The 25,732-nt window shown below is 38.6% G+C and overlaps 1 protein-coding gene across 2 annotated transcripts in view; it reads left to right on the forward strand.

The window, feature by feature from the left end:
• Positions 1-25,732, forward strand: part of SRGAP1 (SLIT-ROBO Rho GTPase activating protein 1) — a 269,221-nt gene that overhangs the window by 144,254 nt on the left and 99,235 nt on the right. For both annotated transcript variants that reach the window (XM_029205131.1, XM_029205130.1), the window contains exon 4: positions 14,762-14,824. In XM_029205131.1, coding sequence (XP_029060964.1) covers positions 14,762-14,824 — 63 coding nt within the window. The remainder of the gene's footprint in view (positions 1-14,761; positions 14,825-25,732) is intronic.

Genomic DNA, 25,732 nt, shown 5'->3' on the forward strand with positions numbered 1-25,732 from the left:
GTTAGCGTTTCCCATGTCTGGAAATAATCTTTTAAAATAGGATACTTCGCGCCTGCATAACGTTTCACTGTCAGCACGGCCGTGTTGCTTTTCCCATTGTAGGACATTTAAATCTTTCACACATCTTTGATATTTTTCTTATGCTACATTCCTTGAAGTAGAATTATTAGGCCAGAGGGTGGCATTAGAATTTCATGCTTTGGATGAAATTCTTACTTTCTGCCTTTCTGGAGTAAAGATGGTCATGGCTGTGATTTACCAAGCAGCAGCCTGTCCCCTGAAAAATAAACTGACTATTTATTAGCAGAGAGCTACCACATGTGACTTAGTATGCTGATGCAACAGTGGTAAATAATATAACAAGAGGAACATTTTCAAAGCGTTTCAGTGCAGTGTAGCAGAAGAATTAAATGGTATTCCGGTGGCCTCAAGGGACAGCTTAATAATTGATGGGGAGTGGTTAAATAAGTGAGAGTCGTTCAAGCTAATGCTACTAGCTGGTTCTCTTGAGTTTTATCAGCCCTATGGTTAGCTCGTTTCTCTAGAAGTAAATCAAAACCAAACTGTCGTTTCTTACAGGGATGCGCTTTTCTGAAATATTTTAGAAACTATTTTAAATTTGTATTTATAAATTGCTTATCAGGATGGCTGGCACATAAATAAATGGCAGTTGTCAGTGCTGCTGTTCTTGCATTTATGTTGTTGCCTTTATTATTTAGTGACAACAGGACATGTGATTGACCTAGCCATAAATTTAGCAGCTGAGTTACTAGATAAGAGCATTCCCCATCAGTTTAGAGGCTTCATTAAAGACTTTTAAATATGATATTAAGCAGATGTTATGTGTCTGTCTTCCTGGAAAGTGATATAATGTTACAAAACCTGAGGTCAGTGAGGTCAGCTAAGTTGGACGTTTTGTCACACAGCACGATGTAGTAGTTGAACCCATAATTACATTGAGAATAGTTTTCAAAAAGCACTTGAAACTTATTTATGGTAAAAAGAAAAAAAATCTGAAAGTATATAGACCAAAATTATTTTAAATGGGTATCTCTAAGTTACTTTTATTTTCTTCTGTTTGATTATTCGTAATTTCTGATTTTTGTACAATGAACATATTGTGTAAGACACAAAGAAAACAATTATTCACTGTAAACTAAAACCTTAAAGAAACTTGGCCCCGAGTACACCAGTCAGTGTTTACCACAAAGAAGTGGGGAACTATATCCAGTAACTAATTCAGCCCTAAAGGCTGTTTATTAATGGAGAATTAGCCTATTCTCCAAGTGCACTTGAAAACTGTGCTTTGAATATACAGTATGGTGCTTAAAATGAAGACATGAAATCAGGGAACTTCTGAGCAAGATGGCGGCATGCACAAGGGCTGCAACAGCCTTACCTCCCAAGTTCTCTTTGCAATGACTAATCAAATGTACAAATAGGAAAGACTGGAACAGTCCTTTTACCTTCAAGCAGATCCCATACTTCTTTGCTCACTCTATTCGTTCCCACCTTACCCTGAAAGGAAGTCTATACCCCCATCTCCTTCCCCTAACTTTATTTTTCTCTCCAGCACTTATCCCTTTCTGCCATATTTTGTATTTACTCAGTATTTGTTTACTTTCTGTCTCCCCTCCATTTAAATGTAAGTTTCTGAGGGGGAGGAATCTTGTATTGTTCACTGAAACAGTGACTAGCACATAGTAGGTACTGTGTAAATATTTATTGAATGAATAAATAATGAATACTTACATCTGTATTAGAAACCAGAGATAAGTGTCAGCCACGTAATAGAAATTTCAAGGCCATTCAGAAGACCCAGTATCAACAGGGCTGTCTACTTCCTAAGAGAGAGAAATCAGAGGAGAAATGAGTCATGGCAAGTCTGTGGCAGGGTGGAATAACTAAAGTGCCAGGCTTCTGGGCTGAGGACTGAAAGGGGGTGTCAAAGGGACCAAAAAGTACTAGGGAGATTACAGAGAGGGTGTAGATTTTAAAAGCAATCTCACGAAGTTCTTTATTAACTCCTGGGCTCTCTCCTGACCTGCACATGCTTGGGTTTGATCTTAAGCAGTATACCTACCAAAGACTTTGGGAGCTGAACTAAGGGATAGACCACTGCCTGGGCTCCAGACTGGCCACTGAATGGTGCATATGCAAGTCAGATCCAAAGAGTGCTACAAAGGTGTTGGCAACAGTATGGATATTGAAACCACACCCCGTAGAAGGCCGGTCAGAATTTGCATCCTGAATTCAACTTGGTTGATTTCCTGATAAAACAAAAATATCAACATTCTACATGTGGTTTAAATAAAACCCGGAGTCTCATAACATAATATTCAAAATATCCGGAGTATAATCCCAATTACTCAGCATACAAATAACCAGGAAAACGTCAGCTGACATGGGAAAAGACAGTCAATAAATGGCCGATCCTGAAGGACACAAATGGTGCAATTAGCTAACAAAGACTTGTAAAGCAAACATGATAAAAATGTTCCAAGAAGTGAGAGCAAATACTGTTGAAACGAATGGAAAGATAAGTCTCAGCAAAAAAAAAAAAAAAAAAGAGAAAGAACCAAATGGACATTTTAGAACTGAAAAATACAGTAACCAAAATGAAAAACTCACTAGACGGGTTTCAATAGAAGAATAAAGATAACAGAGGAAAGAGATGAGTTTCAGTTCATCTTAAAGATAGATTAACAGAAATTATCTAACCTGAACAACAGAAAAAAAGATTGGGAAAAAAATAATCAGTGCCTCAGGGAGCGTTGGGACAATCCTAAAAGGTCTGATATTCATGTCAGCAGAATCTCTGAGGAGAGGAGAAAGCGAGTGGGTAGAAAAAACATTTGAAAAAATAATTACAACAAAACTTCCCAAATTTTGGCAAACAAGATAAGCCTACCCATTCAAGAAGCCAGCAAAACCCAAGCTAGATGAATCCAAAGAAGTACGTGCCTACACTCATCGTAATCAAACCAAAAACTAAAGACAAAGACAAATATATTGAAAGCAGCCAGAGAAAAATGACACACTACCGATGGAAGAACAATTGGATGACTGTGGATTTCTCTACCTGCTAAATGCCAGTAGCACCTTATTAGTTTTGACAACCAAAAATTCCTTCAGATGTCACCAGATGTCCCCTGGGGGGGAAATTGGACCAAGTTGAGAACCATTAATCCAACTTGAGTTTTCCGTTTTTCCAAACATTTTTTTAAAAGAAATGTTCCAATTTGGTTTACATTTCAATTACAGGGTTTACAACTCTAGATTAAATTAACAAATATGGAGTAGGTCAAAGGCCCCCAGTCTCTCATCTCCCATCAAGAGAAGTTTAAAAAAAAAAATATATATATATATATATATATATATATATATATATATATATTCAGTACCAGGTTTATTTAGGTTCAGTCATTCATAAAAGATCAGCACTTAAGAAAGTTCATTTTTAAAGAGCCTTGAACACTGAATCCTTACCCATTCTCCTCATCCAAGAAGGAAACTACATTCTTAAAAGAACTGATGAGAGAACATTCCTATACCATAGGTCGAGGTGTCTCTAGTTGAGATCAACAAAGTCTGAAGCAACCTGAGAACAGTATTCTGGTTGCTAGCCAGTGTTTCTTACCATTTGAAGACTTTGTTTAATTTCATGTGGTAGGATTCTAAAAGATTTCCAGCAGCTGCAAGAAATGCCATATTAGGGGATATTGCACATATAGCAAATATTTGGATTAAGAAACACGTGTGATACCTTGAGTAATAGCAACCCAAAAATATGCAGTTGCGAACAAATACTGAATGTGGCTGTCAGATTGATTTCAGTACCTTTTAAATCTCAGTCAAAGGGAAACATTTTTTTCTTATTGTTAGAGAGGCAATTAAATAGAAACAAGCAGAAATTTTACCAACTAAATACTTTGTCAGATCAATCTAGAAACTTAACAAAATTTGACACTGGCTATATGAACTATATGGATTGAGAAAACCCACTAATGTTCAGTAACAGTAGTAAATAAATACATGCACCACTTATACTTTTTTAAACTTTGGTAGTTTCAAGTGAACACAGAACCATAATTGGCTTAGTGCACTGGCTTGAGTAAACATGGCCATTAAAATTTCATTTCTTTAGCTCTAAAGATAGAGATTGCAAGGGGCTGCTAAAATAATCTTTCATTTTTTGGCGAGGTCTTATAATTACACTGACCAGTCATGACAAATTCATTGCAACTTCTACTTTTCCTCTCATTTCCTTTTTTTCTGAAACCTAGCTTTACTGAAATCAGTTCTCTTTTCCAAAACAGAGTAGACATTCTATTTCATTATTCATTCAGCAAACCTTTATTGATTATCGTTATGTGACAGGCACAATGGTGGGTTCTAGGGTCACAAAAGTAAGACACAAATCCTCAATTAGTATTCCAGAGGGGCTTATAATCTAGTAACGAAAGGAAGTATAGAGATAAAAATTACATTCTAAGTTGGCAACTGCTCTTACAGAAATAGGACCCGAGAGCACCAAATGCACAGATGATTGAGTAAGGCATACTGTCTAGGAAAATGGAGAAAGGCTTCACAGAGAGAGCGGCATTTGATCAACGTCTTAAACTTGGTGAGGTTTTACAGAGGAATTAGGAGAAGTGCATCCTTCTATATGTATGTAGAGAACAGCACAGGACCAGGGCCTGGGGTTCTGATCAAGACTAGCACGTATCCAGGAAATGATGCTAGGGGAAGATGACGGTAGGTGGGGCTCTTGGCCCCGTCTTCACAACTCTTAACGGAAGTGAATTGTCATCGTAGGCCACCTCTTTTTGGCCTGGACCTAAAGCTTACATCAGTTACACAGCTGGCTGGGGTTAGGAGTATAGCCTATAACACAGCAAAGTGTACATAGTGGGATAACAGCTACCTGTGATCTAGAAAGGCAGGTTGGGGGTGAGGGCTGCAGGCATGGAAGAATTTTGATTTTCAGTTTGAGGAACTGGTATGTTTTCATCTAAACAACTAAGGAAGCCAAGAGAGATTTTGTGTCAGGGATATGGCATAATCAGCTTTGTTTTTTGAGAGCATTGTGAGGAGTAAATTGGGATGAGAAGAAACCAGTCTTGGGGAACCTAGTGAGGAAGCTGGTGCATTAGTAATCTGGGTGATGATTTTTGCTCTACCATGAGTTATGGCCAGAGAGTATCTCCATACTTATAATGATATTGTCTTCAAAAAGATCTCATCCATGTAGATCGAGAATGAATCAAATGGCTTTTTGTTGTTTTATGAAAGGTCTGTGGGAAATTCAAAGCCGGGACATTCTTATTCAGTCCATCCTAATGAGATTGTAAGGCTTCTACTCCTTCATCTGATGGCTCTTTAGCCTGTTGGAGGAAAAAAAAAAAGCTAACAGTGATTCCAGGATTCTTGGGCTTACCTTAACTGTGCAGATGTGGGTTTGGACTGCCACCACAAAACAGGGTGATTGCAAGCAAATGCAAGTCACTGAGAGGTGTGTGTTGCCTCCTAATCTTCCCAAGATCTTAGCTTCTACCCCTTGAAGTGTAAAGAAAGTGTCCTTATTGCCACTAGCTCCAAGACAGTGAAAATTATCTGGGAGGCAAAGAGAATTCTGTCTTCATTTCTTTAAACTGTGTCATATAAGGAACAGTTGAAGACAGTGGGAATGTTTGGTACAGAGAAAGTAAGCCTTAGCTAGGACATAGTAACTGTCTCAAATATTTGAAGACCTGTCATGTAGAAGATGACTTAGATTAACTAGCTCTACAAGTCTATAAGTTAAGACTGACTGGTAGAACTTAAGTGGAGCCAAGTTTTACTTTATTCTAAGGAAGACCTAACAGCCTAAAGTCAGCAAGGGCTTGCTCAGAATTAAGAGTTCTGCTTCTTTGTAGCTTTGCAGTGTTCTCTGGAATAGACTTTATCCTCCTTGGTATAATAGTACCTCAAACACAAGTATTCTAGAAAGTAAATCTTGAATTAGGTTGAGGTGACCATCTGAGACATACTGATTTGAAAGTTGCTATGAGTAGACTGTTACATTAGCATTTAGAAAAATGGAGGGTGACTTCATGAAATGAAACAAGGATATGATGCTGAGCTGATAATAGCATCATGACAGTTACATTTATGGAGTGCTTGGTATGTGCCAGGCACCTTGTTAAGCACGTAACAATGGATATCTCATTTAATCCTCTTAAGAACCCTAGGGAGTATATTATTGGAATCTTCTCCATTTTTCAGATGAGGAAACAGCTCAGGGAAGTAAAGATATTTAAATAATCTGACCAATAAATAATCTGGATCTATGTTGATGGTTTGGGGTTTGTTTGTTTGTTTTTTCCTGCTTCAAGTAGGCTGTCACCCCGTGTACATTTGCCTACTAGCCATAGGTGTTTTCTCAAATTCTCTGGTAGTATTCAACGAACCAAGTTCTTGGTGAACAGGACACTTAGCCCATGGGAATTTGTTTTTTGGGTTTTTTTCTATTCCGTAAGCTACCTTTACTTAAATACATGGTTAATTCTATAGACCAATTAATGAGTTGTAGTTCTGAGATGGTACTATTAATATTAGGATAAATATATATCTTTAAAGGAAATTTCTGATTTAGGATAAATTCTTGAAGATTGGTTTATTAAATTTTGGGCTTGGTTCAAGAGTAATATAGAGAAATTTCACTTGGTTTAAATTGTTTGAATAAGCATAAATCAGACTGAATTGAAATTGTTTTGTTTACCTCTCTCACTAAAATGTAAGACCACTTTTCTATCTTTGGCACATGGAAGATACTCATATAAACTGGTAGAATGAATGACTGAATGCATGAGTGTGTACATGAATAAATGAACTTTTATCAGTATCTCAAAGAATCTCTGCCTTTTGCTTACTAATTCAATGAATGACTTATAAATGAGCAAATCTCCTACTTACTTTATTTAGTTTTGTAAACAGTCCCTGGATTTTTCTTAGCACAGTGCCATTAAGACTGAGGTCATGGGTTCCCTACACAATATGGTCTAGTTTGCTTGACCACAGGTTATACTCATAACCCCAGCCAACTGTGCCATAGATGTAAGCTTTTGGTCACACTGGATCTTTGCACAATCACATCTGTCACAGGAGAGAAAGAGTACAGTCTTTAGTGATAAATTAGTAGACTCAGGTTCATGTACTAAAGATGATGTATTATTATGATAATTGTTAAGGAATTATATTAAGGAATTGTTAATAAAGCTGAGTTATTACATTTTTGTTAAGTTCAGCGTATTGAAAAGTGGTCTGGAAATGTATTTCTGATAGTTTTTAGTTAATTATATTACAGTCTTAACCAGAGTTTCATAACACGTTCTGATTTTAATTAGGTAGGTTTGTTTATATCCACTACTGAGAATTATGCCTAAGTGATTATTCATTTAGAGGCACTGAAATGGTGTTTCCAGTGTATCGCCATTTTGAGTAGAGAAATATCCCTAGCATGAAAAATTGTGTTTCTTGAAGAGTTAAGGAAGTGCAAGCTGAAAATGATACTAATTGTTTCACCTACTTTATTCCCTGTAGGACTTAAAATTTCAGTCTTGAGTTACTTAATCTGTTCAAGTGCTCTTCATACCTGGGTGATTATGAGTGACACTGGTGTACGTGACTTTGCACTTTTGCCTGCTCACAGGCTGAGCACAGTCGAATGCCACATTTGCCTAGCAGTTACATTAGTAAATATTCTAGGAGATGCCCCAGATATTTCCTTTAAGATTAAGTTTTGTCTTGTTTCAAAATGAAGCTCTGGTTCCCCTGTATCTATGATTTTTTTTCTAACTTTCCCACATTTTCTAGTGACATGCAGTTTTATCTAAAAGAATGTTGATTATTTTTCGCCTTGGGAATGCAGTAGATCATGAGGCTAATTCCATACACTGATACTTAGTTGTGATTTTAATAAGTACAAATCCATGTCCCTTGACAGATAGAAAGGAAATGTGCAACTACACTATAAATATTATAGCTTGCTTCAGGCCATTAAGCCCAGCCCCAGTTTTTCCATTAGGCATTTTGGGGGATGCTGTTGCTGCTGTCTTCAGAGTTTACATGAATTAAGAGAATCTATTATTATAAAGACACATGAACACGAGGTTTTGGAAATGTAAAAGCACACACACTGTAGAGGTATGGCCTGACCCTTTTAACCAGAATTTCCGTCCAAAACTCACTGAGCGTGAGACACTATAATCCTTTGCAGCCCTCTCATTAAATATTTAATCTGGTTTTCCTTCTTCCCTCTTAGTCTCACTCTGACTCAGCATAAGGTCAGGATTCCTTGACTGGTCATCACAATAGATTTACTTTAAAAATAACTCTGTGAGAGGCCAGAGGCCCTCTGAATTGGTCATTTAATCCAACCATATAGATCACTTGATCGATTGCCCAGTGTACTCAATTATGGTTGTATTAATTATGCTCTTCGTTCTGCCTTCCTTTCTCCCCTTTCTGGGAGGTTCCAGGGAGCAAGCCTGCTGTTCTCCAGGAACAGAGATACTGGCCAGGGTCCACCCAGTGTAGCACTTATCACAGTGCTCTGTATAGGAAGCTGTTTGGGCACACCTAGCTCCTCCATTAGACTGTGGACTCTGGAGGGAGGAAGCCATACCTTACTCACCTCTGGGTCCCATTCATTCATCAAAGGTATATCGAGCACCTACAGTGTGCCAGGCACCACGGCAGGCCCTGGGAACACAAAAATGATTAGGACACAGTCCCTGCTTTCAAAGAAACCCTCTGTTTATGAAGAGAAAAAGAAACATGATGAGCGTAATCATAACGGGCGGCATCAGTTTAACACTCAACTGTGTGCTGGGTTTTGTGTTAAGTGTTTAATAAGGACCATCCCGATAAAACCCTGTGATGTAGAGGCTGTTGGTATCTCTGTTTTGCCATTGAGGAAACTCACAAAATTATTTAACTTATGCACAGACAAGAGAGTTTGAAAACAGGCATCCAGTTTTAGAGTTTGAACAACTAACCACTAAATCGTACAGCCTAGAAGTGATAATGAATGAATGTATTATACAGTCACAAAGAAGGGAGGGTCTAATTTCTCTATTTGAAGGACAAGGTAAAGTTACAAGAAAGTTTTCACAAAGTAGTAGCATGTAGGATTGTACTAGGCCAGAGAAGGAAGCAGAGTCTGGGCAATGAGGACGGCATGGGGAAGGCAGAGATGTGAAAGTAGAACCTGGGACTGAGCAGCTTATCAGGCTAAAGGATGTGGTTTGAGATTTGTGGAAGGTAAGGTAGACTAGTTTGACAGGGGAAGTTATGAGTGATTTAAGAAATTGTAACTCTATCCTGAAAAAAATATAGCAAGAATTTGATGGGTTTTAATCAGAGGAAGGACATAATTAGCTCTTCATCTTTTTTTGGTGGGGGGAGGTGCTGCACCATGCAGCTTACAGGATCTTAGTTCCCCGATAGGGATTGAACCCGTGCCCCCTGCAGTGGAAAGGCAGAGTCCTAAACACTGGACTGCCAGGGAGTTCCCTAGGTCTTTATCTTTAAAAAAAAATTCTCATGACATACAGAAAAACAGATCAACCAGAATAGATAGGATTGGTGGCTTCTCTTTCAAGGAGAAGAAGCAAGTCTTGGATGAACCCCAGATTCTGACATGAATGACACTATTGTCCTGGAAGCGATATAAATTCATTATAACCCTTTTAGAACGTAATCTTCCAGTGTGAATCCAGGGTCTTTAAAATGTCAATACTTTTATCCTGGTAATTTCATGTCTGGGAATTGACACTAAGGCAACAGCGCAAAATGCAAGGTATGACTTTAGAACAGCATTCATGATAATAGTTCAGGGTGATTAAAATATGTTGGTGAAATTGAATGAATAAGTAAGTAATTGAATGATTGATGGAAAATAGTGGAAACATTAGAAACCATAATAGAAGAATGGTTAATATACATTCACTGTGTAGTTATTTTAATCAATAATAATGTTCTGAAAATTATATAAGTACATGGGAAAATGTATGATAACTGGAAGAAAGCAGAGTAGAAAAAAGATACTTTATTATTATAGAATGATTACAACTCAGACCTCTGTTTAGATAAATAAACTTGGAGGAAATACACCCATCCAATTACAATGGTGGTAGTTTTGGCCTTCTGTTCTCTATTTTTCCAATATTATTCAATACACTTAATTCATTTTTATAATGAAAAAAGGTGGAAACTTTGGGACTGTTCATTTTGGACTTATGTTTGAATTGTCTGAAACATCAAAGCGATAATAAATAGGAAACAATTAGAAATTGACTTGGTATTCAACTCCGGGTTTACACATTGGAGACATTTAATAAATGTCAACTGAATGGAAGTTCTAACCATTTTCTTTCCCCTTGGGTCAGAATCCTAGAATCCTATTGCAATGCATTAGAAGTTTTTACCATCATTTGAACTTATATAGGCCCACAGAATGGGGGAAAAAACCTGTTCGCTTTTTCAACTCCATACCTGAAGCAGTTGGAGGGGACTCTCCTTCCCTGTGCAAAAGTAATTTTAATCAGCCAATCGCAAATAACATGAAAAATACTTTATTTCAAGCATATATCATTTCATAAAGTTATTTTTTTCTCTTGTACAAAGGGAGCATTGATTGCTTTCCTTAATACCCGTATCCTTTTTCTTACCTAGCAACTCTTGGTCAAGGGTGAAGGGTCAAGGGTCTGCTCTCACTGTTTTCAAATTTTTAATGAAATAGAATCCAGAGATATACTTAAACCTATTGAATTTTGATGGACTTTTGATAATCCAGATATTTTCTAAAGGGTTTCAGTGCATTAGTTGAGCATGTCAGCATCCTGTGTGCCACATCAGATGTGTTTTGTTTTAAGATTGCTTCTCTTGGGGTCCAGAGTCGTATTTAGAAGAAAGGACTGTTTTTCACTGTTACCGTAATAAATTGGAGACATGTTTAAAGTTGGGGGTGGGGATAACATGAGGTGATCTTGTCGTTGCTTCTATGCCATGGGGACAGGGACCAAGCCCCCCAGCACTCAGACTAGGACTTGATGTTGTCTGGCCCGGGTATCTGTGAACAAAAGGGTGTGCAAATTCATGCTTCACCCTTCACTCACATGGTCTAGTGTTTCAGAGCACAGCCCAATTCTTTTAACAGTTTTTGCAGGCAAAAGGAGTGGTGCAGGGCGGGGAGAAAATGGTTAATTTCGAGGCTACTGACTAGGCCACGGAGAGTTTAGACTTGTCATTCAAAGCGAACATCTAGGCGGAAACTTCAGTGATGTGTCATGAGGGTAGCTGGGGCTCTACCTACCTGAAAATAACTTGCCACCAACTTCTCACAGAATTTAAAGTTCCCACTGAAGCCTGGCTCCTTAACAGCCTCTTTCATGAGTTGTATATATCTTATCCCATTGGCTTGAGGAATTATCCATTTCCTAGTAGATGTTTGATTAATTCATCTGGTACCACCAGTAGCATACCCACGAAAATGGAACATAGATAAGTTCAGTGTACATGTGTGGCAAGGGTGTATGGATGTAAGAAGGGCTCAAGGGCTGGAGCACAATACTTGAGGCCCTTCCAAATCAGGGGTCACTTGGGTGGATCTAAAGGCCAGGGTAATGGGAAGTGGGGTGAAGGACATCCAATTCAATTCAACCGGTATCTGCCAAGCACTTCCTACGTGGAAGTCAATGGAATAAGCGTCCGTAGAGACCAAAAGAAGGAAGAATACCATGTGGGCTTTTCACTCAAGGGAGTTAACCATTACAGTGTCTGGGAAAGAATTAAATAATTATAACATTTGTGGGATGTTTACTGTGTGTTAGGTACCGTTCTGAGTTCTGTGTATGTGTCACCTGGTTAATGCTGTCATCGACCGGATGACGTAGGTACCATGACTACATTCCTGTTATAGATCTGGAAACTCAGGCACAGGGGAATCCAAAGCCTTTGAGATTTCAGTCCCAGCATTCTGACTCCAGAGTCCTTGCTTCGAAGTGTTATTCTATACTGCCTCCCAGACGGATGTTTTGTATTTCAGGGCCTCCGAGGAAAGGTGAACCAAAAATGTGAGCGCATGCTCGGTAGAGAACAGTATGTCTGTTTTGCCGGACTTCCTCTACCTCATTACCTGAAATCTTGTAAAACGTGAAATGTACAAAGAACCTTTTTGCTGTTGTAAGATATTTGACTTGGCTGGTTTAGCAGGCCCTTATCGCCCCAAACCCAAGTGTTCAATATGATCCTAAATATTCTTGGCTTGCAGTTAATTGGACCTAAGGGATTTGGGGGGTTATTGTTCTAAAGTCTTAGCCAAGAGATATTTTCTTTTTGGACTTGCTACCTGAAATGCGGGCAGCTGAGCAGAGTTACTTGGTAGCCTTTGATCCCATTAGAGAGTTCTGAATTGGTAGCTCAGATCCTTGAATGAAATATGATATTAAAATAACACCAAGCTGAAGTCATAGGAGATTGCAGTGTAATGTATATAGTCAGAATAGCCAAGATTTAAGGGAAATAAAATGAGTTTCAGTTGGCTTCATTTGCTCCCTTGTGACTTTCCTTTCACCCTTCAGTGATTCTTAACCCACCTCTTCACATAGCAGGGACACAGCAAAACATAAAAATCTCTAACTCAAGTGTAGGGATTTTAAATCTTTCAGAGCTCGATAAACACCAGCACCCTTTATCACTCCAAGAAAACCCAGGGACAAATGCAGCTAACGAACTTGAATTTCTCGAAGTTTAGCTATTGCTCTGATGTCATCTTCCCGCACTATTTTATGTTCACAAGTTTTTGCTTCAGCACATGTGGCCTTTTTTGAGGGAGGCCTAACCCAATGACCTAGTGTTGGCAGATGGACTGTGTATCATCTAGATCCTCTGATTTTATTAAGGGTGGTCTATGGGCCTTTCTTTTCTGCCCTCTCACCAGTGGCCAGCCTTCACCAAAGGCAGTAACTTCTTCAGCAAATCACACAAACAACAGTATTTCAGCTTATTTACAGATTCATTTAGCAAGTGCTGATTGGAAGCTTCCTTTGTGCCCAAGTGGGACCTGGACTAGTGTCTTCTTAAATTCCATACCCTCGGCACCTCAGTTGCCTCACCCTAGTTCTGGCCTCGTGCCCAAGCACTGTGCAGGACACTGTCGCAGAGCTGATACAGATATGGCCCTTACTCCCAGTCCTGACAGCCCAGTAGGAGACACATAAATGAACCATGGATGTTGTTGTTATTGTCTCAAACTATAGATTAAGCCATGCTACGCATTTTTTTCCATTTTCTGTACCTGACTAAATACTGAACTCAAAACAGGAAAAAAGGGCTTCCCTGGTGGCACAGTGGTTGAGAGTCCGCCTGCCGATGCAGGGGACACGGGTTCGTGCCCGGGTCCGGGAGAATCCCACATGCCGCGGAGCGGCTGGGCCTGTGAGCCATGGCCGCTGAGCCTGCGCGTCCGGAGCCTGTGCTCCGCAACGGGAGAGGCCACAGCAGTGAGAGGCCCGCGAACCGCAAAAAAAAACAGGAAAAAAAAAGAAAAGTAATTTGGATATATGATTGCCTTTAAAGTTAACTTACAGATTTTGCTGAAAAAAAATATTCAAATACTCCTCTGTCAAACCCTCAGAATTAGCCTGGGGAAGAATATCTTAAATGCTGTCATTTACCCACTGAGTGGAAAAGTAAAACTCTTTGTTGTCTTAATGAAAAAATAACAGTAATAAATGCAGAGGCAAAACGTATGTGGAGCATAAGTGGCCTTACCAACTCACTACTATGAAAGTGTTTTCTTAAAATTGTAGTCAGTCAAAGGGAGAGAGAAGTATCATATGATATCCCTTATATGTAGAATCTTTAAAAATGATGTAAATGAACTTATTTATAAAATGAAACAGACTCACAGACATAGAAAACAAACTTATGGTTACCAAAGGGGAAAGAGGTGGGGAGGGATAAATTAGGAGTTTGTGATTAGCAGACAGAAACTACTATATATAAAATAGATAAACAACAAGATCCTACTGTATAGCACAGGGAACTATATTCAATATCTTGTAATAATCTATAATGGAAAAGAATCTGAAAAAGAACATATATATATATATATATACACACACACACACACACACACACACACACACACATATATATATATGTATAACTGAATCACTTTGCTATACACCAGAAACTAACACAACATTGTAAATCAACTATGCGTTAATTAAAAAAAAATTTTGTAGTCAGTCACATAGTTATTTTGGAAAGGGAGAGTAAATTTTCCTTTTGGTTTCTAACTTACCTTCTGGGGACTCACACTGCAAAATTCCCTTGTGATGATACTGAGATGGGAAGCAAGATGCTGGAATTCATCTTTTCATGACTTAAGTTCTGCAACTCAAGTTTTGAGCAAGCACGATGCTTCACCCTCCTTTTTCTCACTCTTGATAAAGTCTGATTTGGATGGTGGGAGAGCCATTCACACTGTCCACTTCTTTGCTTCTGTCCAGCCAGTGGTAACCATTGGTGCACACATCTAGCATTTAGAAAGGGCCATTTGATCAAAGATGTTTATTGTATCAGGGTCGTGCTGGCCTTCCATTGTGTTATACACATTGTTCTATTTTCAGTCAGTGGACTTCTTAAGATGTAAGTCATCTAGAGACAAGTTTCTGTTACAGTTTTTAATATTAATTTTTTCTCATTGCAGAGCAAAGAGATTGCATTCCAACTTCATGAGGACTTAATGAAGGTTCTTAACGAGCTCTATACGGTAAGCACGTAATCTTTCTTTTGGAAAAATCTTTGGTTTAGAATTCTGGTTTGCAGAAACACTTCTCTTATTAGAACTCATTCCAAGCTAAAGTGTTGATGGATGCTTGTCTGGTTGAAATGTGGAACCGAGTGGATAGATGGCACGAGACTGTTTCAAGTAAATATGTATATGCAGTCAGAACACTTTAAGAAACTGGACTATAGTTGTCCCAAAAAGAATGCTTTTATATGGTTGGATTATATGTGATCTATTCATATATTCAGTTCCAGAATATTGAGGGGGAGGGGTATCTATTTTTCCTTCTTGGCAATAGTTTGCTTTTCTGAATTTAAGTTTTTTCAGGTTAATGCATATAATCAGAAGAAATTAAAGATTAACTATTAAAAAAACAAAATCAGTGATTAATCATATGCCTATGTATATTTTGTTTACAATTAATGATCATATTATTAAATACAAATTCCTTTTGGAGGAATTTAACGAGTTTTTATTTTATAAGAGAACAACATAATGAGAATTGAGTAATGTTAATTTGTTCTAACTATAGATGTTTGCATTTTCATTACACAAGATTATTTGAATTTTTCTTTACAGGCAAATTAAACCTGAAACTTATTAAAATATGTTTCTTGATTTACAAATTCATTTGTTCCTAAAAAGGAAGTGTGTAAAATACAGTTTTGTGAATTAAATTGCTTTTAATGCTCCACTGATACTTGCTAATTAAAAGAACCTGTAGTTTTAAACTTTATAAAATGAGTGATATTCTTAGAAAATCCACTTTCCAGTTTTATTCTACATGTGTGATAAATTTGTGTTTTTATGCAGCATGTTTGCTACACCTGTGCTTTTGAATTAACTTGACAGTTTCTAATTGCTTGTTCCTCCTTCAGAAACCTTTAACTTTATGTGCAAAAGCCTCATGTTATAAGGTCATATCCATATAAAAGGCCATTTATTAGCCCACGCTTGGTGTGATTTATTAATTTCTGATAACCTAAGGTATCAACCATTTCTAGAAATCCTGGATGTAGAATTTAAAAGTTAAATCAGCATTGTGCCTCTGAGACTTCCACAGAAGAAATTCTATCTTCTTCCATTGAACTATTTTAAGATGAGGGCTTCATGGCACCTTCCTTGTGGTTCCCTTTGCTTGGGCATTGTTTTACCTAGAAATATAAATCAGTCTCTAATACTTTAAAAAATAAATCTGCTGGTTGTCATGGCATCATAACCAAGAGCCTGTTGTTTATGGTCTGGAACTAGTAATACTAGTCAGAGCAACACTGGCGAAGATAAACTTGACTGTTGAATACAAGAAAATTTGGTAGAATGTCATGAAAATTTTATCTCAGTGAGGGATGTGTATAGAGAAATTTCTCCTGGATTCAGCCTATCAAGTGGAATTAGACATCTAGGAGACTCTATAGTTGAATCAAGTAAGTTGATAATTCCTCAAACCTCTCATCAGTATCAGTCTGAAAGCCTGAAGGAGCCAGATTCTAGAAAAGGTCACCAGAGTTTAAATAACCCTGTCAGTCATTTAGTCTCTGAATCAGTTGAGGAATCAAGGCATAGAGGAGACAGGCAATGAGGTTTTAATTAGGTAGTCTGTAGATCACTTTGAGCTCTTGGGAGATAATTTTACTTTAACCAAACCAGAGAGCATGCACATTTGAGGTCAGATGTCATGTTCTGTGGGGAAAGACCATCTTATTATACACACACACACAGACACACACACACTTTTTACTCTGAAAGATGGACTCTCTTGCAATTTAAATTCAGATACATAAATTCTGTCATGTTCAAATGAAATCTATCCATTGTATATATTCAGTTTACATTCAGAAAGGAAGAAAAAGTGAGGAGTGTTTGAACAGGGGACCAAGGTTTGGGGGAATGCGGTTTAGGTTCTTTATTCATCCACTGACTGGTCACGAATAAATTACCTTCTGAGTTGCATCATGCATAGAATTTTTTACAACTGATGACATAATAATGATTGTTGAAGTAAGGTGTAAAATATGTAGCCTGAGTGAATTGAGGATGCAATTTAATTGCCTTTTCAAACAAATATTCACTCCTCCCTTTCTCACAACCCTTGATACTCCTTGGGAGTTGAAGGTGAGCTCCTTTTTGAGAGGTACATTAACTTCCTTAAACCAGAGGAATGCTTATTATTAAATTACAGTCCAACCTTAGTGGTGGGCAGTAGCCTTATGTGTGGGCTTCCCTGCCCCAAAATAGTTCTCTCACAGGTCTATTGATTATTCCAAGCATTCTATCAGAAGGCTTTGTCTTAAATAAAATACAAATGCCCAGGACAAATAGAAAGAGATGGATCATTTCTACCTTAAAATGAACCGAGTTTCATCAGATTCTTTGAGAACAGGTTGTATCCATGGGGCATGAAGGCCTGGACCTCTGAGCAGGAGAGAGAGGATGGTGGCATCTGAGTGCCGTCTGGAAGGAGAGGAAAGGCTTTGAAGACATGCATCTCCTTTTCTATATTTTCACCTCAACCTTGCCTTTATTTACAGAAACAGGGCCTCAGAGTGGTTTTGAACCTACCACATGGGCCAGCCACAGCAGTTAGGATTACTTGGGCCTTGAGTAACAGAGGTACTCAGAATAATGGCGTAAACAAGATAGAAGTTTACCCTCTCTCTCACATAAAAGAAGTTCAGAGGTTGGCAGCACAGGACTGGTATGGAGGTTACATAAAGCCATCAAAGAATCAGGCTCCCCCTAATACACTGTTCAGAGAAACATAATTGTATCTTTGTTCTTAGAGTTCAAGATAGTTGCTGGAGCTCTAGCCATTACATCTGCTTTCCTGAAATGGAGAAAGGAGACTCCAACAGAATGGAGAAAGGAAAGAAGGGCAGGTCCTCTGTCTCTTACGAAGACTTAATGAAGGTTCCATATAACACTTTCATATACATCTCATTGGCCAGAACTTAGAAACACAGTTTCAAAGGCTTCAAGGAAGTCTGGGAGTTATAGTCTTTTAGTTGGCCAACTCATTGACAGCCAGTTAAAAATTGAGGATTTTGTTAATTTGAGAGAGAAAGGGAGATATTTTTTATGTAACTAGACATGCCTTTCAAAGTAGCTAACATTTATTAAATGCTTATTATATATGGCTAGTTATTGTGCTAAGCACACGCATTATTTTATGTAATCCTCACAGTGTCTCTATGAGGCAGATACTATCATTATCCCCATTTCACAGATGAGGAAACTAAGGCTCAGAGAGGCTTGCCTAGGTTGCACAATAAGTAGTAGAGTGGGATCTCAAGTCCAGGTCTGGCTCCAGAGCCTCTGTGGGTCTGTCATTTTATCTCTGTTGCCATAGTTTTGGGAAACCATTCTCTAACAAAGATCTCTAAATGTTAATGCCACCCTAACAAACACAAAGCACCTAAGCCATTTATCACTTGCTCCTTTGTATTTTTTTTAAATCAATGGCATTAATGTTGCTTTAACAAAAACATAGGTGAAAAATTGAACATGTGCCTCACTGGCAACCTGTACTTCTTAGAAATGTTCATTTAAGTGATCTAACAAAAAGGAAAAAGAAATAAAATGAAAAAATACAAAACCAACAACAGAAAAAACTAAAAAGTTAAAATTTTAAAAAAAGATCTAACAGATGGGACTCATTGGGCTAAAAAGTAAGAGTGAACCGAGATCTTCAAATTCCCTTTCTAAGTCTAATCCACTAATTAACTTCCTTTTCAGTTTAACATGTGAAAGAGAACTAAAGTAGGGTTAAGAAAGCAGGGAGACTGCTGTGCTTTAAGGAAACAGAATTGACTGGACTCACATTGAACTTGAATTTGAATCTCAGCTCACTTAGCCAATCTGGGCATCTGTATTAGTCTGGGAGAAACAGAACCAACAGGAGATTAGATAGATAGATAGACAGATAGATAGATAGATATGGGAGAGAAATTGATTATAAGGAGTTGATTCGTGCGGTGTGGAGGCTGAGAAGTCCCCAAATCAGCAGGCAGCAAGCTGGAGAGCCAGAAGGTAGTTCCAGTCCGTCCAAAGGCCTGAGAACCGGGAGAGCTGATGGTGTAAGTTCCAGCCCGAGTTCAAGTCCAAAGCAGGAGAAGACCATGTCTCACCTCGAAGACAGGCAGAGACAGCAAATGCTCTCTTACTCAGCTCTTTATTCTATTCAGGCCCTCAATGTATTGGATAAGGCTCACCCATGTTGTTAGGAAAACTAGTTTATTTATTCCACAGTTTTTGAATGCCTCCTACCATGCCAGCTACTTGTAGATGTACTGGGGATGTATAATAGATGTGAATAAAAACAGACCCTGTTACTTCCTCTCAGGGCATTTATATTCTAGGGAGGAGAAACAGACAATAAACAAATAAACATATAGTATGGCAGGTGTAAGTGCTAAGAGAAAAAATAAAGCTGAGTTAATACAGATTAAGCGTTCAGAACAGTGCCCGGCACATAGTAAATGCTTAGTAAATGGAGGTAGTTAGTGTCATCCTCATCGTCATTGTCATCTTCCTCGTCATCGGTGAAGTGGGGATGGCAACAGCTCCTTGTCTGCCTCTCAGCGTAAAGGTGGAGATCAGGGATGATATTAATAGTAATTTCAGGTGGTTTTTATATATATACATGGTTTTTCCTTATAATCCGTATATATTAGTTTTGTACAAAAAGAAAAAGGATGGTAACTTCCTGTAAGAAAACCAAATCAATAGGAAATGTGAACAGGGCTGTGACTGGGTTAGTGGAGAAGTGAAAAGGCAAAAATGGAAAAATGGTGACCCAAAAGGTTAAAAGGAACATTCAAACCAAAACTGGCCTTCATCAGTCTGGTAAGGGGCTCATCATAAAACAGTGGTTTGAAGTGTTAAGCCTGTCCCCTCAGACCAAAATCTCAAAAGGTAATGCTGTATTTTAGGGGGAAAACAATTATTTGTCCTATATTAATATTTCTTTACTTTGCCTAGGTTTTACAGCATTATACTCAGTGTTTTGAAAAACAAGGCGCTTACCATCAGTAAGCAAATTCTAACGGAGATTAACACAGATGTCATGGTAAATCCACGTGAAATTGATTGTTAATTATGTGTAATTGATGATTACTCTCTCCATACATCAGTGACACACATGGCTAGCCAGAGTCAAGAGATAATCCATCTTCAAACTCCATTAAATTAAGAGGAAAGAACTGAGAAAATGAAGATTTATCCAACCCTTACCATGAGGCACGTGCAGGATCCCATTCATTTCTCACAGCAGTCCTATGAGGCAGGTATTCCTAATCCCAAGGTTACTAATGGGAGCCGGGGCTCCAGATAATTAGCTCAGGGTCACACAGATAGTAAATGAATGCTCCAAAATCTCAGCCCAGTTCCATCCCCAAGGCCCATCAGTTCCCCACTGCACAGCCGCCTTCGGGAAGGATGTGCAGGACAGGTGGGGAGAAGAAGGGTGGAGCCTGATCTAAGAGCTAAAACTCAAAGAGTTGAAACTTTTATACTGCACGCTCTGATTGCCACTTATAAAAACTTGATTGAGCTTTCCACATTGTTGATGTGGGTTACAAAATGGGCAAACCCAAACGGCTTTGGGTTTGCACACTCAGCTTTAATATTAGGATATGTTCATTTGGGGGGCAGCCTCTTTAAAACATAGCTTTTCATATAGCTGTAGTGTTCTATGTGTCAACACCACCTGTTTAGCTGTGTGTTCTCACATGGTGATTAGTGCTAAGTATCCATTACTGGCTATTCCATGCACCTTTGTTTTCTGCCTTCTGAGCTCTAGCTCTAATTTGCCTAACAAATATAAACAGAGAACAGAAGCTGTCCCAGTACAAACCCAAGTCTTTTGAGCCTCTTGTACAGGAGTTATTTGGAAAACAGGGTTTCTGAATGCACACAGGTATCCACGCTGGCCTTTACATATCTTTGAACCAGTTTAAAATGTTAAAATAAAAAGCTAATTATTTTTAGAGGAGATGGGAGGGAAGACACTGTTTATTATTTCAAGCCCTTCTTAGAAAACTCCACCTCTGAGGACTGCTGAGGAAAGCTTCCTTGGCTGGCTTTGTGAGCCTCCCACAAACCAGGAGCTAATGCATTCTTCTATAAGAAGAAACATGCCCCAGGCAAGGTTGAAAGGTCATTCTGAAAAAGCCCAAGATACTTGCCACATCCTATCAGAAGATTTTTCTCTGTGCCTCCAAGAGGTTTTTGGATTTTTTTGTTTTGGTCTGGTTAAGTATTTATTTTAGCTCAAGGACGTTTGAAGTATTTGAAATATATATTTCTGTAGTGAAAATGCAAATTCATTGCTTTGAGAGGGACTACAAAGAGGTCTGAGTCTCAGAACAAAACACTGAACAAAGAGAAATAAGGCATAAGGATATGTAAAAGGCTCCCCCAAATGAAAACCTCTCTGGAATACCACATTCTCTGTGATGCCACCTGGAAAACTTTTAAAAAGCAGTCTATTTAGAGATCCTGGGCTGACAAAGTGTTTCCATATATCCTTGCCCTGGCTTTATTACTAGACACTTAGATGGAAAGAAAGAGAGGTATTGGGATCGCATGACTCCCTGCCAACTTCTGAATTCTAATCTTGGCCTTGACACAGACTGACTTTAGAGACCAGGTTCGATAGTTTAACCTGGATTCCTCTTCCTGCCAAAACGATTGAGATTAATAAAATTTCCATTGGAAGACTCTCTAAAGACAGCTGTTGTTTTTTTCTTTAATTTTTAAAAAAAATGTTATTGAAATATAGTTGATTTACAGTGTTGTGTTATTTTCAGGTGTACAGAAAAGTCATTCAGTTGTTTATATATTATATATATTCTTTTTTTTACATTCTCTTCCATTATACGTTATTACAAGATTTTGAGTATAGTTCCCTGTGCTCTACAGTAGGTCCCTGTTGGTTATCTATTTTATATAGAGTAATGTGTATATGTTAATCCAAAACTCCTAATTTATCCCTACCCCCGCCAGGACATCTGTTTGATAAGAACTTTATATGTAGATGTCTTTTAGGGTACCCTGCTAATTAATGAGGTGAAATGCTCGCTAGCTCCTGCTTGGAATTTTTCTTTTCTCTCTGAGATTTGAGAATTAGTTATGGTTGGTGCTTATGAACTACAAATAAAACTGTCTTTTAAAAGAAGTGAACAATATGAACCAAAAACAAGTATTTGGCTTAGAAATGAAAAAACAAAAACGTGTTAGAAAGTATAGTTTAGTAAAAACAAAACATTTCTAAAGCATGTTTCATATCAAGAATCCTTCTCAGAGTATTTTATCCAAACTATTACATTCTGAAATATAGTAGTATGACTTAAATGAGTAGAATGCTTTAAATAACAGACAATCAGAATGTTTCATTTGTATTGGGTAATTAAGGTACTTAGCTTTGTTTATCATTATTCATCAAAACCAAATATATAATACCTATACATAGAATAAATCATGGGCATTTTCCTTAGATTTATTGTCTCAAAATGGACTAGAAATATTGACCAGTAAAAATCATGTGAAGGGAATGAAGATCTAAATCTGTTGAGCCGGGTGATCCATTTCAACATATCTTAACTCACTTGATTATCTGATAGAATTTTAGCACTGAATGGGCCTTTAGAAATGATCAAATTAACCTCCTCATTTAGGGAGACCATCACAGAGACTCAGATTAAGTGATTAACTAAAGTCCCAGGTTGGAACTGTAACCCAGGTTTTTATTTTAATTCAAATTAGTAAATAGGGCCCTACTATGTATGTGCTACTGTGATGGGAGCTTTAGGCAAGACAGTACCGGAAGTCTGGCAAATAAAAGCTAAACAAGGACGAAATAGCAACAGCCAACCTATATCTGGTACTATTCTAAGCAATTTATATAATTAGCTCTTTAAATTCTTCCAACGGCCCTACAGGGTACATGAGGCACAGAAAGGTTAAGTACTTTGCCCAAGGTCACACAGCTAGGAAGTCTCAGACCAAGCAGAGTCAAAAGGCTCAGCTCGCACACTGTACTCCCTTTTTCTCAATAGATTTATTTATTTTATTAATTTAATTTTGTCTGTGTTGGGTCTTCGTTGCTGCGCACGGTCTTCCTCTAGCTGCATCAACTGGCGGCTACTCTTCGTTGCCGCGGGCGTGCTTCTCATTGCGGTGGCTTCTCTTGTTTCAGAGCACAGGCTCTAGGCACACGGGCTTCTGTAGTTGTGGCACGAGGGCTCAGTAGTTGTGGCTTGCAGGCTCAGTAGTTTTGGCACACGGGCTTAGTTGCTCCGTGGCATGTGGGATCTTCCCAGATCAGGGGTTGAACCCGTGTCCCCTGCATTGGCAGGCGGATTCTTAACCACTGCGCCACCCAGGAAGACCCAGTACTCCCTTTTTAATGGTGATTATAACTTAAGGCAGACCATTATGTACCAACAGAAAGGTTCAGCTAGAGGGCTTTGGAGTTTCAAAGAGAGAGGTCCACCCTGAGGATTAAGAAAAATTCAGAGAGGAAAGGGTCTGAAAATGGACAGGATTTTACAAGTAGGACAGATGGAGAGAAGTTGGGGAAGGTTTTTGAGGCAATAGCAATGTGAGCCAAGGCATCCAATTAGGACAAACACAGGCATATTCATAGAATTTCCCTCTGGAGCCATATCTAGAGAGAAAGGAAAAAAAATCAGAAGTTGAAAGATTTCAGGAGAGTACCAAATGAGATTCTAAACGACATAAGCAGCAAAAAATGGTTAGACATCTGGTCAAAAGCAATTAGAAAGCTCAGAAATCTTTCTTGCATAGATTAACAAAGGCCTCTCACCTTTCTTCTTTTTTTCTCTCTTCTTTTTAATAAGTGGAGTGAGAGGTATTGAATTTGAGAAACAGGTTTTTGTGTCAAGTTCTAAACCATTTTCCATTAAAAGGAAAGGATTCCATATCATTCTTTCCATTTTAGTTGATGCTACAATTCCAAGGGTTTCAGGTCTTTTATGATTTTAAAATTCTAAGTGTCTGATGTCCTCAGCTTAAATATTTCATATACTAAACCATATAACTTAAATGTCTAATACACACGTGTTATGTTGAAGACATGTGAAACATTTCCCTGAAAAGAATTAATGCCAGTGACTTTGAAATTCTAGTAAATTTGTTGGCCTTTCATTATACATGTATTTTCCCCCTCAGCGTTGCCAACTGCTTGAAACTCTCCCTTCACCACTTCTGCTGCCACTGTGTTCACTATGGCCCTGGTTAATATGTATTCCAAGTGCCAGTTTGTGGGTATTATTCTTTCAGTAGCTTAAACTTGTATTTCAGGGCCTCTGAAGACTTCTTATGAAAACGCTTTTTGAAACAAGGACTTTCTGATGACCTTCCCTATCACTGACTTTCTCTGTTGACTTGTTGGGCGAGGATTAAGTCTCTTTGCAGCTCAGTTTCTTTGATGGATAGAACAAAGACCATCCCTCTGCTCTCAACCTTCAGGTGTGTGAGAGTAAACAAGTGAGCATTGACACTAAGCACTGGCTGAGGCTCTTGTGAGCTTTAAAGATTTGGTGGGGGGGGGGTGGTATTTCATGATTTTTGTAGCAACCGTGAAACACACTGTTTGCCAGTTACCACTGTAAGTGCTTGGCATGTATTAATTCATTTTATCTTCACAACAACCTTAGAGGTATGATTCTTATTCCTAATTACAGGTGAGAAAACTGTGGAACGTGATAAAAGGCAAAACAAGGATCTGAACCCAGGCAGTCTGGTTCCTGAATTTAACCATTAGATCTGTTGAGAAATGGAATAGGTTATCTTTTAAGACGGTGCTCTCCTCCTTTGTAGAGTGGCTGCCCAGCACTTGTATGGAGAGGGTTTGTGATTTGTAAGTTTCTAGGATTTATGGAATGCCATTATTCAGCGTTTGTTCCAAATCTCAGAATCTGTTCCCTGTCTCTAAGTCAGTTAAATGGAAAGTACTAAAAGCATAGTTGCCTCAGCTCTAAAATTATTAGAGGATCATCTCTGTTGCATCCAGGTGATGCACACTGAGAGGCTGGGAGGAGCCTTTCAATAAATTTATAGGTCCCATTAATATATTGATGGCAAACAGCCCTGTCATCAATGAGTTAGACTTGTGAGATATTTCCATGTATGGTGTTGGGTGCTGGGCTAGATAGAGGTCTCCACAGCTCTGTGTAAACCTCCCAAGGACTTCCTGGAGAAGCTGACACCTGATTTTATGACAAAGGAAGGGTGGGAAGGACCTTCCAAAAAAGCAATTCGTGTGTGAGGGAAAGCACAGATGCATGAAAGTGCATTGCCTATGCAGGGAACTCCATGTGCTTGAATATTGCGAGATGATTAGCAAATCATTCATGTCAGAATACAGGGAACGTTAAGCTGGACTTTGTTCAAATCCTCTGCCCTTACCAATTTCTCTTTACCCCACTACAAATGGAGTGCTTGAGAGACAAGAAAGGAAAACATCTTCTGCAAAATTAGAAGTTCCTGGATAAAATGACATTCATTTTATGTTAAAAATCCCTGATCATTGTGAAGTGGGCAGATATTATACCAAATTGTTCATTGCTCTCATGAAAAATAATCCTGATGAACCTAGTATAAATCAATAGAGAATAAAATATAATTGGATTTCTAGTAATAGAATGTAAAGGAATCAAAAAAGAGAAGGCCGGGCTTCCCTGGCGGCGCAGTGGCTGAGAGTCCGCCTGCCGATGCAAGGGACACCGGTTCGTGCCCCGGTCCGGGAAGATCCCACATGCCGCGGAGCGGCTGGACCCGTGAGCCATGGCCACTGAGCCTGTGCGTCCGGAGCCTGTGCTCCGCAACGGGAGAGTCCACAGCAGTGAGAGGCCCGCGTACCGCAAAAAA

This window comes from Monodon monoceros, unplaced genomic scaffold (genome assembly GCF_005190385.1).
Source record: "Monodon monoceros isolate NGI ecotype Baffin Bay Population unplaced genomic scaffold, NGI_Narwhal_1 Super_Scaffold_6, whole genome shotgun sequence".
Classification (NCBI taxonomy): domain Eukaryota; kingdom Metazoa; phylum Chordata; class Mammalia; order Artiodactyla; family Monodontidae; genus Monodon; species Monodon monoceros.